This window comes from Melanotaenia boesemani, chromosome 10 (assembly GCF_017639745.1).
Source record: "Melanotaenia boesemani isolate fMelBoe1 chromosome 10, fMelBoe1.pri, whole genome shotgun sequence".
Classification (NCBI taxonomy): domain Eukaryota; kingdom Metazoa; phylum Chordata; class Actinopteri; order Atheriniformes; family Melanotaeniidae; genus Melanotaenia; species Melanotaenia boesemani.
This window is the reverse complement of record NC_055691.1, coordinates 19271692-19285303: the sequence shown is the minus strand read 5'-3', so window position 1 is coordinate 19285303 and position 13612 is coordinate 19271692. Positions and strand designations below refer to the sequence as shown.

At 39.5% G+C, this 13612-nt stretch overlaps 1 protein-coding gene across 2 annotated transcripts in view; it reads right to left on the bottom strand.

Moving 5' to 3' along the window:
• The window catches only part of peak1 (pseudopodium-enriched atypical kinase 1), a 107078-nt gene that overhangs the window by 4503 nt on the left and 88963 nt on the right, over positions 1 to 13612 (bottom strand). For both annotated transcript variants that reach the window (XM_041996963.1, XM_041996965.1), the window contains exons 6-7: positions 10360 to 10601; positions 3374 to 4191 (exon numbers count right to left, since the gene is read on the bottom strand). In XM_041996963.1, coding sequence (XP_041852897.1) covers positions 3374 to 4191; positions 10360 to 10601 — 1060 coding nt within the window. The remainder of the gene's footprint in view (positions 1 to 3373; positions 4192 to 10359; positions 10602 to 13612) is intronic.

Below are 13612 nucleotides of genomic sequence, written 5' to 3'. Positions count from 1 at the left end.
CATTAACTTGCCAAACCTTAATGTAAACAGAAAGTTATGGGTGAAAACACAAACAAGTTTTTAACGCAGACATTTTTACATATATTTTCTTTTTTTCTCCTAATAACAAGTTGGAAATCAAAACAGAATAAATAATAAAATGGTGGATAATGTGCTTTCAACTAGACTGTCTAAGAATAACAAAAATAAACTGTAAGCTATTTTTCTTGTACTCATAATGTAAAAAAATGATGGACATTTTGATTTCTGGACGACTTACAGCAAGTAAGTATGTGAAAATGCTTTTAAATGTAATAAAAATGTTACAGTTGCTCCTCATGAATCATAACATGGATTACAGATTAATAATAACCGAAAACTATTTTTGCATGGTTAATTTACAATTTCACTTAGTGTTGATCAAAATTACCTATTAGAGCACATAATGTGGAACGGATCTCTGGTTGAGCAGAATCTGTGTGAAAATACACATTTCCCACTGCTTGCTTGTGACAGCATTAGAGGAACAGGATAAATTACATTACTTAAATTACTTTAAGTTCTCTAGTAGACTTAGATAATGACCATCCACTTTCTTCAAGCGGTGGATTTCTTGTTATGACATGACAAAATATCTGCTGTGATAAAATGTCTGCGCAAAAAAGAAAAACTGAAAACTATGATTTGATGTTGATGAGAATAATAGCAAAAATGTACCAAAGAGCAGTGAATTAACAGTAACAAAGCACTAATAATCCACTAACTCGGTCAGGCAGTAATGTTAGAAGTTACAAACCTTCCCTGCAACTACTTGTAGTTTCAGCATCTTCAGTTGGTTTTTATTGATTTCATGATTTGGAAAAGTTGAACAATGGCATGACACTCAGGTGTGAGGGGTTACCTTGGTTTACGAAAAGAACAGATCTATTTAAGTCGATGTTCAATACATAAGTTTTAACTTCACAAAATGCCTTAAAATTGTTGATGCTCATCTTTCTGGAAGAGATTTCAAAGTTATCTCTTAAGACTTCTCTAATCCAGAGTCAGACAGATTATGTTCAAATGGAGAAAATTCAAGCTCATCCTTATCTTCAACATTAGTGGTCGATCAAAAAACGTCCAAGAGGAAGTCTGTAACAGTCTGTTAGGTTACGATGGAAGATGGGGGAACTTGAGCAGCTACATGCCTCGCTGATACTGCATAACACTGCTCTCCTAAAAGAAACTGTAGTTTGCTACTAATCACATGGACGAGCCATAAACTGCCAATACACAGTGAACTTTTAGGTTTAAATGGAAATTGTTACGTTTGGATAAAGGAAAACAAGGATACAAATTACTCCCATCAGTGAAACACGGTGGAGGTAGAATCATGGTCCAAACCTGGTTTATTTAAGTGAGGCAAGATGCAACAAAACAGTTACTATTGACGGGACAAGGAATTCTGATATCAGCTAATTTTACAAGAAAAATAATCAGGACATCTGTCCGAACGGATTGGTTAAAGACATTAAGTTCATGTTCATAAATGGACCAGAGTCCTCATCTTCATCTTGAGAATCTTCAAGCAAAGGATTACACACTTCTGACTCACAAATACGTGATATTACTGTTTTTCCTTTATCTATGCTTGCCCTCTTTCTCTTGCTTTTCTTTTCAATATATGTTGACTTTTAAGTACAATTTATGCAGAAATATGAAAAACATGAGGAAAACTGATTTTGTTCAACTATTAATATGATGATCAGATTATAATCCGACAGGATTCTGTGCGGTAGAACACAATGATACAGAATTATTGCTCTGAATCAAGTCTTTCTGACCTCTGTCTTTAAATAATATTTACAAGGCTGCTATAAACCTGCATGCTTTGTTCTTTTATTACTACACCCACAGTCACATCCTCATTACTTCTATTAACCTCTTGCTCTGCAGTCAGACATGATTTATCTTGATTTTAATAAACTGGGAAACAGCATGAATGTTTCTATGAAACATGGTGTAACTGCTGGTATATGCAGGCTTACTGTATGTTTGTCTGGGCATGCAGGTCTCTGGCCTGCATCAGCTGTCTAAAGAGCATGAAGAAGTTTCTGGAATTTTAACTATTTAAATAACACATTTAGGAAGCAGTGTTGTGCATCTGTACCTCAGGTCAGCAGAGACTTTATTTTACTGTTCCCTCTTGCAGCCGTAACACTGACACTTCAGAGATATCACTTGCTTTAAAGCTCACTGAGTCACTAGATGTATTCCTGGGAGAGTCAAGAATTGGACTTGCAGAGGGTGGATAATAAATTATTAGTCCTGCATTAAAAATATCACAGCACAAAAAATCTAATTTGAAGGAGGGCTGACTACTGCTTCAGCCCTGAGGAAGGCAGGGGCATGTTCAAACGAAGACTTGGGTAAAATTTAATTGGCAAGTTGTGGTTTGTTTATGCTCTGCAACTTCTGGTTGTCTTTTTTTGTGTGTTTTTGTTTTATAAAATAAAAAAATAAGACTTTCTTTTGAGCCTGCTGTTCATACGAAATTAAAGCTTTGAAGTCCCGAGAGACACAGAGTGTCTCATATTCTGTGAATAATGCAACCTCCAACCATATCTACTTTGTGTTAAGCCTCAGAACACCTCTGGCAGACTCTGCCCCCTCCACCCATCTCTTAGTCTTCCCACTCACACAGAGCCACAGGATCAAACTGCTTGACTCAAAAAATCATGAAGGGGGGGAAGAAAAGAAAAGAAACAGCATCACATGCACACACCAGTTTTACTGCACAGGGTCTTCCCCTGAGGGCTCAAACTTTAAGTGCCAATAGTTCAGCATTAACACTTTCCTCCACCCCTGCAAGGGGAAGTGGGAGGAAACTCCACAGAGCAAACAAAGCACAAGGATTTTATAAAGCTACTGCAAGGGCAACAAATATCCAGACAACAGCATGGTATTAAATCCTTGTTGATGTCATAAGAAAGCAAAGTGAAAAATAAGTCACTAAGACTCCAGTGGGATCATACAGTAAGTGTAAAATGGAGTTTTCTTTTTGGGAGGAATCAGTCTTTTGATTTGAAAGTAGGACGAGCTACGTGTTTCAGGGCTAAGCACGTTTTCATGGATTTAAATATACGATTGAGTTAAACTCAAAACACAATCTATAAAAGATCTTTGCTTAAACATAAATAAATTATAACATTATCCGGTAAGTTTCCTGTTTAAACTTTAACTACAATTACCTGGACAGGATAAGTAATCTGCAACGAGTTCCAGTAAACCTCATGTACAACAAACGGGACACAGGGCACTGAGAAAAACGGGAGCAAGTTTGGTCTTAATGTTTTCTTTCAACAAAAGAGCAATCTGCCTTATTCTGATCTACAATCAGCAAAAGACCTCTCACCTTGATGGCGTAGTTGACAAGGGGGTCCTTGGCGTAAGAGGCGGTGTAGTAAACAGCATCCCCTGCCTCACAGCAAGGTTTACCAGTCGTCAGCCTGAAGTGTGACCAGCTGTCGGTGCCAAATCTCACGTGATCCTTCTGGCCAGCCATGAAACGATCCTCGCACTTTGATGCCAACTTCTGCAGGGTATCCATGTGGAGCCCCCGGATCCTCCCCACCACCTCATCCCAGCTGTCCAACCCCCTGTACAGAGCAGGTCGATGTGGTTTGGATGTTCCTCCTCCAGCAGCGCCTCTGCCTGCAGTTTGACCTCTTCCCACCAGAGACTCTGTGCTTGGGAAGACCCTCCTCTCCCTGCTGGAGGCAGGACTGGGTGCAACAGGTGCAGGCTGGGGGACGAGGGAGGAGGCGCTGGTGGTCAGGCAGCTTTTGCTGCTAGCTGTGTTAGCTGACGGTCTGTCTAAAGAGTCACCGCTCTCGTGGTCAGGGGCTCGATGAGGCTCAGAGCTGAGAGAGGAGCTCTGGCTCCCTGTCTCCCAGGTGGAGTCTAAGTCATAGAGAGGATTGGCCACACTCAGGTTGGTACCCCCTGGTTTAGCCTCTGCTCGAGGTCTAAGGGCTCCCTGAATGGGCTCTTTTCCTCCCAAGCTGGGTTCAGTGCTTGAGCGAGGAACAGCCTTTTTGGGAAGCGGTGGTGGTGTGGCTTTGGGTGCTGGCTGGTCAATGGGGCAATCCAGGTCAATGGAGGCCAAGGTGTCATTGGATGCTTTGATGTGCCGTGGCTGCTTCAGTGGGATCATGTTGGCTCGAGATTGACCTGGAGAAAAAGGAAGAACGTAAATAAATTAAATTCAAACAAATAGGATGGGATAGTTTTTCAGGCTTGACTCGTTTACACCATGTATTGTACTGTGTAACCCCCCCGTTTGTGTTACTGCTGCCATGTTGGCCAGGCCAATGCTCGTAAAAGAGATAATTGGATCGCAAGCATCTGCCTAGTAAAATAAAGGTTAAATAAACATTATGCAGGAACATAAGTTTTTATCCAATAGCTTTAAATTGTGTTTTACTGAGCTGTCTGTTATGTGGAACCTTAAAATTGGTCAACGTCTTGAGTTGAGTTCCTTTTTTATGCTTGAATGATTCATAGCTCAGTGTTAATTTACTTAAACAAATTCAATATCCTGATAATATTAAGGTACAAGGACTGGACCGAAAATGGGTGAGGAAGCAGTCAATGTCCAAAAGAAAACTTTGAAAGGCTTTCAGAAAGCCTCGAGAGATATTGCTAAATGTTGCTTGAAAGCCACATGTAAAGAAATTAGAAAAAAAAAACTGTTAAAATCAATCTTAACTCCAAGAAGCACATCCCAGAGATACATAAAAATATGATGTCATTATGCACAACTCCATTCACACTTACCAAACTGGAAAATCTTATAGTGTTACTGTGCTCCATTTTACAGGATTATCTAATCTACGCTCTATAGCATTTATTTGACCATTTATGTGTATTAAAAACAAACATAAAAAAGGTAAAAAAAAAAAAAAACATCTGATCATAACCCATGAACATGTCTGTGTCAGTTCTCCAGGGCCAGGTCACGTCAAATCTTTCCTTCAAAGAATTATCTACTTGTTATGTTATGTATTTTTAATCAGTTTTTCTTTTTCTGCTTTATTTTTTCTTTTCCGGTGTTCAAATCATCTCTGACTTCTCTTTAACCATATTCTGAGAACCAATCAAAAATTACATCATTGTAAAAAAAAAACAAAACATAAAATATGTGATTGAAAAAAAAAAAAAAAAAAAAAAAAAAAAAATCATCCACAATTCGGAGCCTGCAAAGCGACAATTAAATTTAGGATTCTCTTTAGAGCTTTGCCAGAGCTACTTGTTTCTCTCATGAGGCATTTACAGGGGTCTTTGGCTCGTTGCCACTCAAAAAGACAGGAGGCTGAAACGAGCTTGTGTGCTGCTGCACGTGAGGGAAGTGGTGTCCCTGAAGAGAATGCAAGCCGGAGAGAAGAACAGCTGGAGACAAGTTGTTCCTCCGACCATCCAGCTGCCCGACTCAATCTGCAGAACTGCTCTGCAGCCAAGCTTAAAGAGGCAGCATGGAGAGCCAATTCATCAGGGTTTGATGTGACCTTATTTCTCCTCAGATGTAAGTGGGAGGAAACTTGAAAGTTGAGGGGCTGATTGGACTCCTTAGACATTCTGATGTTAAAGGACCACAGAGGCGGATGGGTCACAGACAAAATGAAAAGAACAAAGAGGTTGCCCTGATTGCATGATGGGAATAAAACCCCCTGGTACTTTTAATTTTATGTGTTCATGAAGTCAGAGACAACCCCTCTGCACTGCTTTGGCTCACCAGGTAACACCCCAGTTTTTTGTAACATAATACCGAGAGGCTGCTCATTGTAAGAAAGTCAAGTCCTCTGCAGAACTACTTCTCATTTCCCTGCAGTAAAAGCAGCTACTACACAAACTACTTCTACTTGTTTAAAATGAACCTGATTACAAAACTCTAGTTAAACAAGATAAGTGACTCTCCACGTGTCAGTCATGCTGCCATCATCTTAAAAATGCAGTAAAGGCCTTTAAGACAGAGCTGTCAGGATAAAGTAAATGAGTCTATGTAATCCTCACTGGAACGAATATATTTAATGGGTTCCTCCACCAATCTGCAGTAATCCATCCCAAGAAAGCAGAATCTCCCTCGTCCAGTTGTGAGGATCTTCTGTTGCTGTAATGTGACTTAACTAAATTACATAAGACTAGCAGTTATTTCCTCCGTGATTAAAGATAAATAAAAGAAAGCATCAACAAGCTGCAAAAAAGTATATGTGAACCCTAACGCCTCCCAAAGAATCCAAAATGTTTGCATTAAAATTTCCTAAAATTAATTATTAGTTTTACATTAAGGTATATTAACAAAGAAAAACAGTTAGAAGTTTAAACAAAATTTAAGGTGTAATTTTGTAATCTCATTAACTGAACAGCCTTTTAAACTGGCCACGTTATTAGGTACACTTTATTAGGTGCTAAAGTGCTTGTTACCAGAAAAAGCTAATGAGCAGCTAAATGCTTTACTCATGTAGACATGGACAAGCTTGCCTAAAGTTTAAACTGAGCATGAGAATGAGAAAGAAAGTGACTTTAAGTGGCATGGTTGTTGGCACCAGATGGGCTGGTCTGGTTCAAGAACTGCTGACATACTGAGATTTTCCACACACAATCATCTCTAGGGTTCACAGAGAATTGTCTGAAAAAGAGAAAATGCCCAGCAAGCAGCAGTTGTCTGGATGACAATGTCTTGTTGACGTCAGAGGAGAATGGGCAGACTGGTTGGAGGTGACAGAAAGGGAACAAGAACTCCAATAAGCAGTGGTTACAACTAAGGTATGCAGAACACGCAACACATCCAAGCTGGAAGTAGATGGGCTGCAGCAGCAAAACACCACACTGGGTGTCACTCCTGTCAGCTAAGAACAGAAACTGATACTATAGTTCACACAAACTCACCAACATTGGACAATAGAAGGTTGGAAAAATGTTGCCAGGTCTCATGAGTCTCCATTTCAGCTCCACATGCAGAAGGTAGGGACAGAATTTGGTGTGAACAAGTTGAAAGCATGGGTCAATCTTGACTTGTATTAACAGTTCAGGTTGTTGGCTGGCGTAATGGTGTAGGGTATATTTTAAGGGCACACTTTGGGGCACGTAGCTGACCATGTCCATCCCATATGACCACAGTGTTTCCGTCTTCCAATAGCCATTTCCAGTAGGATAATGCACCATGTCACAAAGCACAAAGTGTCTCTTGAACATGACAATACTGTACTCCAACAGCCTCCACCGCCACCACATCTCCAACCAATAGAGCACCTTTGGGATGATTCTCATAATGGACGGGCAGCCGACAAATCTGCAGCAACTGTGTGATGCTATCATGTTAATATGGAGCAAAATGTCTAATGAATGTTTCCAACACCTTGTGGAATCTATGCCATTAAGAATTAAGGCAGTTCTAAAAGGCAAAAGGGGGTTCAGGCCAGTGCTAGTAAGGTGTATCTAATTAAGGGGTCAGTGAGTGTATATCACTCCACCTCAAACTTAGAGTGAATATATTGGACCAGATTTTAAAATTTAACTTGTTTTCTTATCTGTGCTGGACAATTTAACTAAATACAAACAGTAGCAAAAGGATCATGCGACAGAGGTGTGGTTAAAACAAACTCCCACAACACAGGCTTCTATCAGAGCAAAGTAAACAGGACTTTCTGTTTGAGATAAGGCAGCAGGGAGAAACCTGGTCTCATAAAAATCTAAGGACTGAAAAACTAATTATATTTACTTTAACTGTACAATATGCATGTGTTGAGATCTGCTGCACTGCACAAATTCAGAATAATCTCATTCTCTGCTCTGTATCATGTATTAGTTTCATAGAGGTTAGAAATATATCTCAACTGCACATTGTTTAAAAAGGTAACGGAGCAAGTTACAGAAATATGTTTCTTCTGGATATTTGCTCCTAAACTTCATCTGCTGACGCATCTCCTTGAAGGGGATGAAGAACTTGTTGCCGCAGCACAGTGATTACTGCTCAGCCACTGTGCAGCAACAAAAGTAACTGACACTGAAACAAAAGGAGGCGATAGAGGAGGTGTAAAAAAAAAAGACCAGAGGGGGTAAGAATGAAACAAGAGCAGAAGAGTGGGTGGCTACATGTAGTAAATGTGACAGAGGAAGACTAAAACAAAGAGGAAAACCGAACAGGAGACAAGCGATGGCAGAAATTAATAGAGCAATAAAAACAAGAAAAATGAGCCTACCTTAATTCCACTAATACCGCAAAGTTTTTAGCAGCAAAGCAGCGAGACAGAGTGAAATGCTCTTCTCTGCTTCCATGTCTGAATCTGAGGAGCAGCTGGTGCCAACAGGCAGGCTCAACGCTCCCACCAACGCTGAGGTTTCACTCTGAGTGAGGCAGCGAGCGCTCTGCCTCCTCCTGCCTGATGCTCTGATTAAAACACAAGTGCGTGTATACTAGCGAGGGAGAGAGACATTTATGTTCTGGATGTGAACAAGATACCACACAAATAAATATCGAGTCTTAACAAACAGCAGAGAGGAATTTGTCTTCACAAATCCTGACAAGCCAAAAAAACAAGGTATATGTAACAGTATGCATAAATTCTGCTTTGAGATGCAGCCTGTGTGCATGTCTCCACACTGCCAGGCAGAAATAATGTAGTATACAAACACAGAGACACACTTGCCTATCTTATTCCTCATTACCAGCATGCAGCAAAGTAAAATTAGACTGTAGGCAGCTCATCATATGCCATCCGTGGAGCTTTTAACCGAATCACAACACGTTGACCCAAAGAACCGGCACACATTCTGAGCTTCACAAACACTACGTACAGAATGAAAGTACCCAAGAAATTAGAGCAATTCTGACACAGAAAAACAACCAAATATTTTTTCTCCTGATGAATCATTTAACAGGAAGTAAAAGACCCACGCATCCATGTGTGTAAATCCAAAGTCAAGCACCTTGAGAACCCATTATGTGCTGCAAACCCAAAATCTCCACCCTATCAACGTGTTTCTATTTCATGTTCCCTTTCACAGCATTTGATTGCAGAGTGATGCTTTCCCACTCACTTCCACTTGAAGTGGCCAGCGGGGCCCTGACTGCTGACTGCCCTCCTCCCCGCCTCTAACAGCCTGTTTCTATGTGCTCAAACCTGCTAACAGTGTACACGTGAAAATTCTCTCTGTTAATGAGGCACAAAAAGGCTTCAAAAGTGGGACTTTAACAGAGGAGCTTCATCACTGTGATGCTGAATAAATACAAAACAGGTCAGCAATGAGCCATGTGAAGTTTCTGTAGTAAATTTTTAATGCGTAGCACCAATAAGGATTTGTTGTTGTGACTTTTCATTATTTACCTTTCTTTAAAGAAAGAATGAGGCAGTCATGTAGTTTAATCTTGCGTTAAGAGTTTCTACCATCAGTCTATGTTTGTATCTCTCACACCTTCCACACTTCTTCAAACTCCATTAAACCAATTTTTGGATAAACTGTGTGTACTCTGTACTGTGTAGTGGCTTGATACTGTGCAGTGATTTTGGTCACATGATCTGCGGTTATTAATATCTGCTCTTTATGGGCCAAATTCTTAACTTGATCCATTGATAACACTGCTGGAAAGCCATAGCTGAGAATGGGTTTATTGGGAATCTAGATGAATTCACATACAGTTTACATGAGCACAGAAAATAAGAGAAAAGTACAGGAATGTTAAGAGCTGGTAAAGGTCAGAAGGTAAATATTTAACACAGTGTTATATAAAGCTGTTGCAATTATTATACCCTTAATTAACCAAACTAATGTGTTAGTTTTAATCCACATCCTCTTACATCTGGTAAAGTAGAAATGGGAAATGTAATGTAGCCTTTCTTAAAACTTGAGACCAAAAATATAAAACAAAAACAAAACAAACAACCAAAGGATTTTGGATGTTTTCTAAACTCAGCTGAAAGGATCAGAGTATTTATCTTGTTGAGAACTAAATTAGTGTCCCAAACAGGAGAGTTAGCATAAGGACAAAGATTTCCCACCTCTACCTGATGAACAGTATTTCAAGCTATTCTAGGAAGCAGACTGCAGATGACAAGACGTGTTGAGATATGGAGCTCCAGCTGTTTTAGGAGGGAATAAATTTCGACTTCACACATGAAAAAGTGTGCTGATGCTGGAGAAAAGTAAAATCAGCCACTTGGGAAACAAAACTGTACAAATTTAAGAGACAGGCTGTGATAAAAACCCATCCACTGTTAAGTTCTGCTTACAGTACAACTAAAAAACGTCATGAAATTAAAAACTATGACTCCACCCTCCATCAAAACTTTATGCCTGTCATCTGCAGATTTAATATTAAACATCAAAACTGAGCATGCTTACCCAGGTTGCTGTAGGTGGCACTGCACCGGCTGGAGGCAGGAGAGTGGGAGTAATGAGAGAGATTCCCATCCTCCTCAGGCTCTCCAAGGCTGGCGCTGCACTCGCTGGCTGAAGCTGGAGTGACAGCCTGGCTGGCATGGCCCTCCTCTCTCTCCCCGAACACCAGCCCCAGATTCACTTTAGCAGGCAGGAGGGTGACAGCGGGCAGCTCCCGATCCCTGGCTTTGCTGGCTGGTACCTGGCTGCACATAACACAGAGAGGCATGTCTCTTTTAGTATTAAATTTTAAAATACTTGCTTTATTTAATGTGTGAGTGCATGGCGTTTTACCTTCTTCCTGATGGTATTTTTCTTATTGTTTTGGTTTCTTTGAACATAAAAATCTCATTATTTTAAAGACAAAGTAAAGTGTATCTAAGATCACAGGATCTAAATGGGGGGGGGGGGGGGGGGGGGGGGGGTTCTAGAGGTGCAATATACAGCATTTCATTCAAATTTGGGAGCAGAATTATTGCAGGTTAAATGTTGAGGCGAAAGACTTTGGTCATAAATAACTTTATCATTTAGTTGTTTTTGTCTTAGTAAAAGTTAATGTGACACTGTTAATGTGAACATGGCGTAGGAACAAATTCCTCTCAATGGGCCTCATTCAATAATATCTTCATGCAAATCTTACATTTGTTCTTAAGTTGTACTTAAGACGTTTTTTTTTTTTTTTTTTTAAAAAAAACCTTCCGTAAGATTCATGAACGTGTTTGGAGACTGCAAAATTGTTCATATCTTTCCTTTTACATTGGTGAATGCCATTCTCTCCTAAGTTAAAAGGAAGGAGCAGCTGGCCCTACTTTGCATAGGTAAACACACATAAAAAGCCCACAAAGGTTAAGACTTACAGCCATGTGCAAACAGACACAGACAGCGGTGAGACAGACCAGGCAAAATAAACATATTAATAGACATTAAAAATGACAATGAAGATGTGCACTGAAACGTCATTTTTAAAGTGATACACATGGTTATAAATAATCACACAGTTAAAACAAGTCTTTAATTACTCCTAAACTTGGACAGCGCATGTAGTCTGGTCTCATGAGCATGTAAGGACACACGTCCTCATGGTTTAGCAGCCACAAGGAGAAAGGTACCCGGTAGAATAAATCTTTATTACAAAGCCTGCTGTACAGTCTATAGTTTGTAAAGAAAATTTCCACCTACTGTGGTATCCTTTTAAGATGTGGTGAGGGGTGCATCTGATTAAATGAAACCTCCAGGTGAGTCAGTCAGTGGTGTTTTCAACCAGGCGACCAGGACATAACCTTAATTTCTTAATAAAACTAATCATTCTGATAAAAAGACTGTTGTAGTAAATCTTAATTATTAAACACCACATTCAGCCGGTGGATCTGGGAGTCCCAGGGGACTTGGACATTTAAGGAGTGATATTCTTGCGGTTGAGGAAACAGACCATCTAAATGCATTTTGACTGCAACTTATTCTAGTATGAATGACTAAAAATACTTTATTTTCCCCTGAAGAAAATTATAACATTGGGACACAATCTGCACTATCTACTATTTACTATAGAATAAAAAAAGTATTCTATAAATTCCCAAAAGTTGTTTTAAAAAACTGACAAAATCATTACTGTAATTTTATAGCTGTATTTAAATGAACCGTACAACAGAAAACAACACAAAACATATCGGCATTCGAATATTCGTAAGAGTTACCCCGAGTGTTGGTAGGATTTTTCCTCAGCTAAAAATAAAACCGAGACACAGATTTTCACGAATGCCAAAATCTGCATAAAAAGTCTGTAAGTAGGACTTAAGAAAAATTTTCTAAGAATGGTTGGTGAATGATGTCCCATGTTTTCTGTTGTATTTTACTTTTTCCACAACTTAAATTTTCACCAAATGTAGACATTTTTAAATCCAGGTTAAAAACATTTCTTTTCTCATGCGCTTATGCATGAATTCTGCACGGAAACTTTTTAACTTATCTTGCTTTTAATCATTTTAATGTAATTTACTATTTTATTGTGATTATGTGTTGATGCCTTTTACTATTTCTAAATATCTGTAATGCCTGTTTTATGTAAAGCACTTTGAATTGTCCTGTACATGAAATGTGCTATACAAATAAACTGCCTTGCCTAAGCTGCTCCTGTTATAACAAGTCTTCATGATGAGCCATCAGCTGCTGAATTAAGTTGCCGGTGGAGATTTTGGTTCACATTTTAAAGCTACAGCGTTCTAACTGTAAGAGCTACGGCTGCAAAAAAGTAACTCCAATTGCTTTGTGAAGCAATGCTATGTGGAGACTTGTATAATGCAGCTCACCACTGCCAGAGCAGCAAGTTATACAGGAAATATGTGACATATTTTCTCCTAGAGAAGAGACAGCAGGAGAGTTCCCATAGTAACTGGGTGATTTCACCACATTATGCTTAATTTCTTTTCACACAATATTTACATGGTCAGAAACTACTACTACTAATAATAATGGATTAGATTTGATATAGCACTTTTCAAGGCACCCAAAGCGCTTTACACAGTGTATCCATTATTCATCCACTCCTCACTCATACCTGGTGATGGTAAGCTATGTGTAGCCACAGCTGCCCTGGGGCAGGCTGACAGAGACGTGGCTGCGCCTACGGCCTCTCCGACCATCACTGAACATTCATCCACATTCATTCACCAGTGATGCCAACACTGGAGGCAAGGAGGGTTAAGTGTCTTGCCCAAGGACACAACGACAGTTGACTGCGGGAGTGGGAATCGAACTGCCAACGTTCCGGTCACTGGATGACCTGCTCTACCGCCTGAGCCACTGCCGCCCCCAGAAACTACTATAACTTAAAAATGCATCATGTTGTTCTTGCCCCCTTGTGATTTTGTCCCCAATAACTAGCCAGATAATATGAGTGCAATACACATTTAAATAGAAACAGTAAACGGTTTCAATTTTCTATCTCTCTGAAAGAATTGGAACATTTTCTCACATGTAATTACTAAGTCAAATCTTAAACTTTATTTTCAATAAAATGTATTATGCTTCCGTTTGTTCTAAATGACAGCGTTCACAATTTACATCTAGCTTGTCTGGTGTAATCCCATGAAATACTTACAAATTCAAATTTGGAGATTGGATCCCACATCAGCTTATCTACCAACAACTTTCAAATGTTTTTATTTTTTACAGGTGTGCAAAGAAAATAACTATTGAAAAAGCTTCTTAGTAAACAATC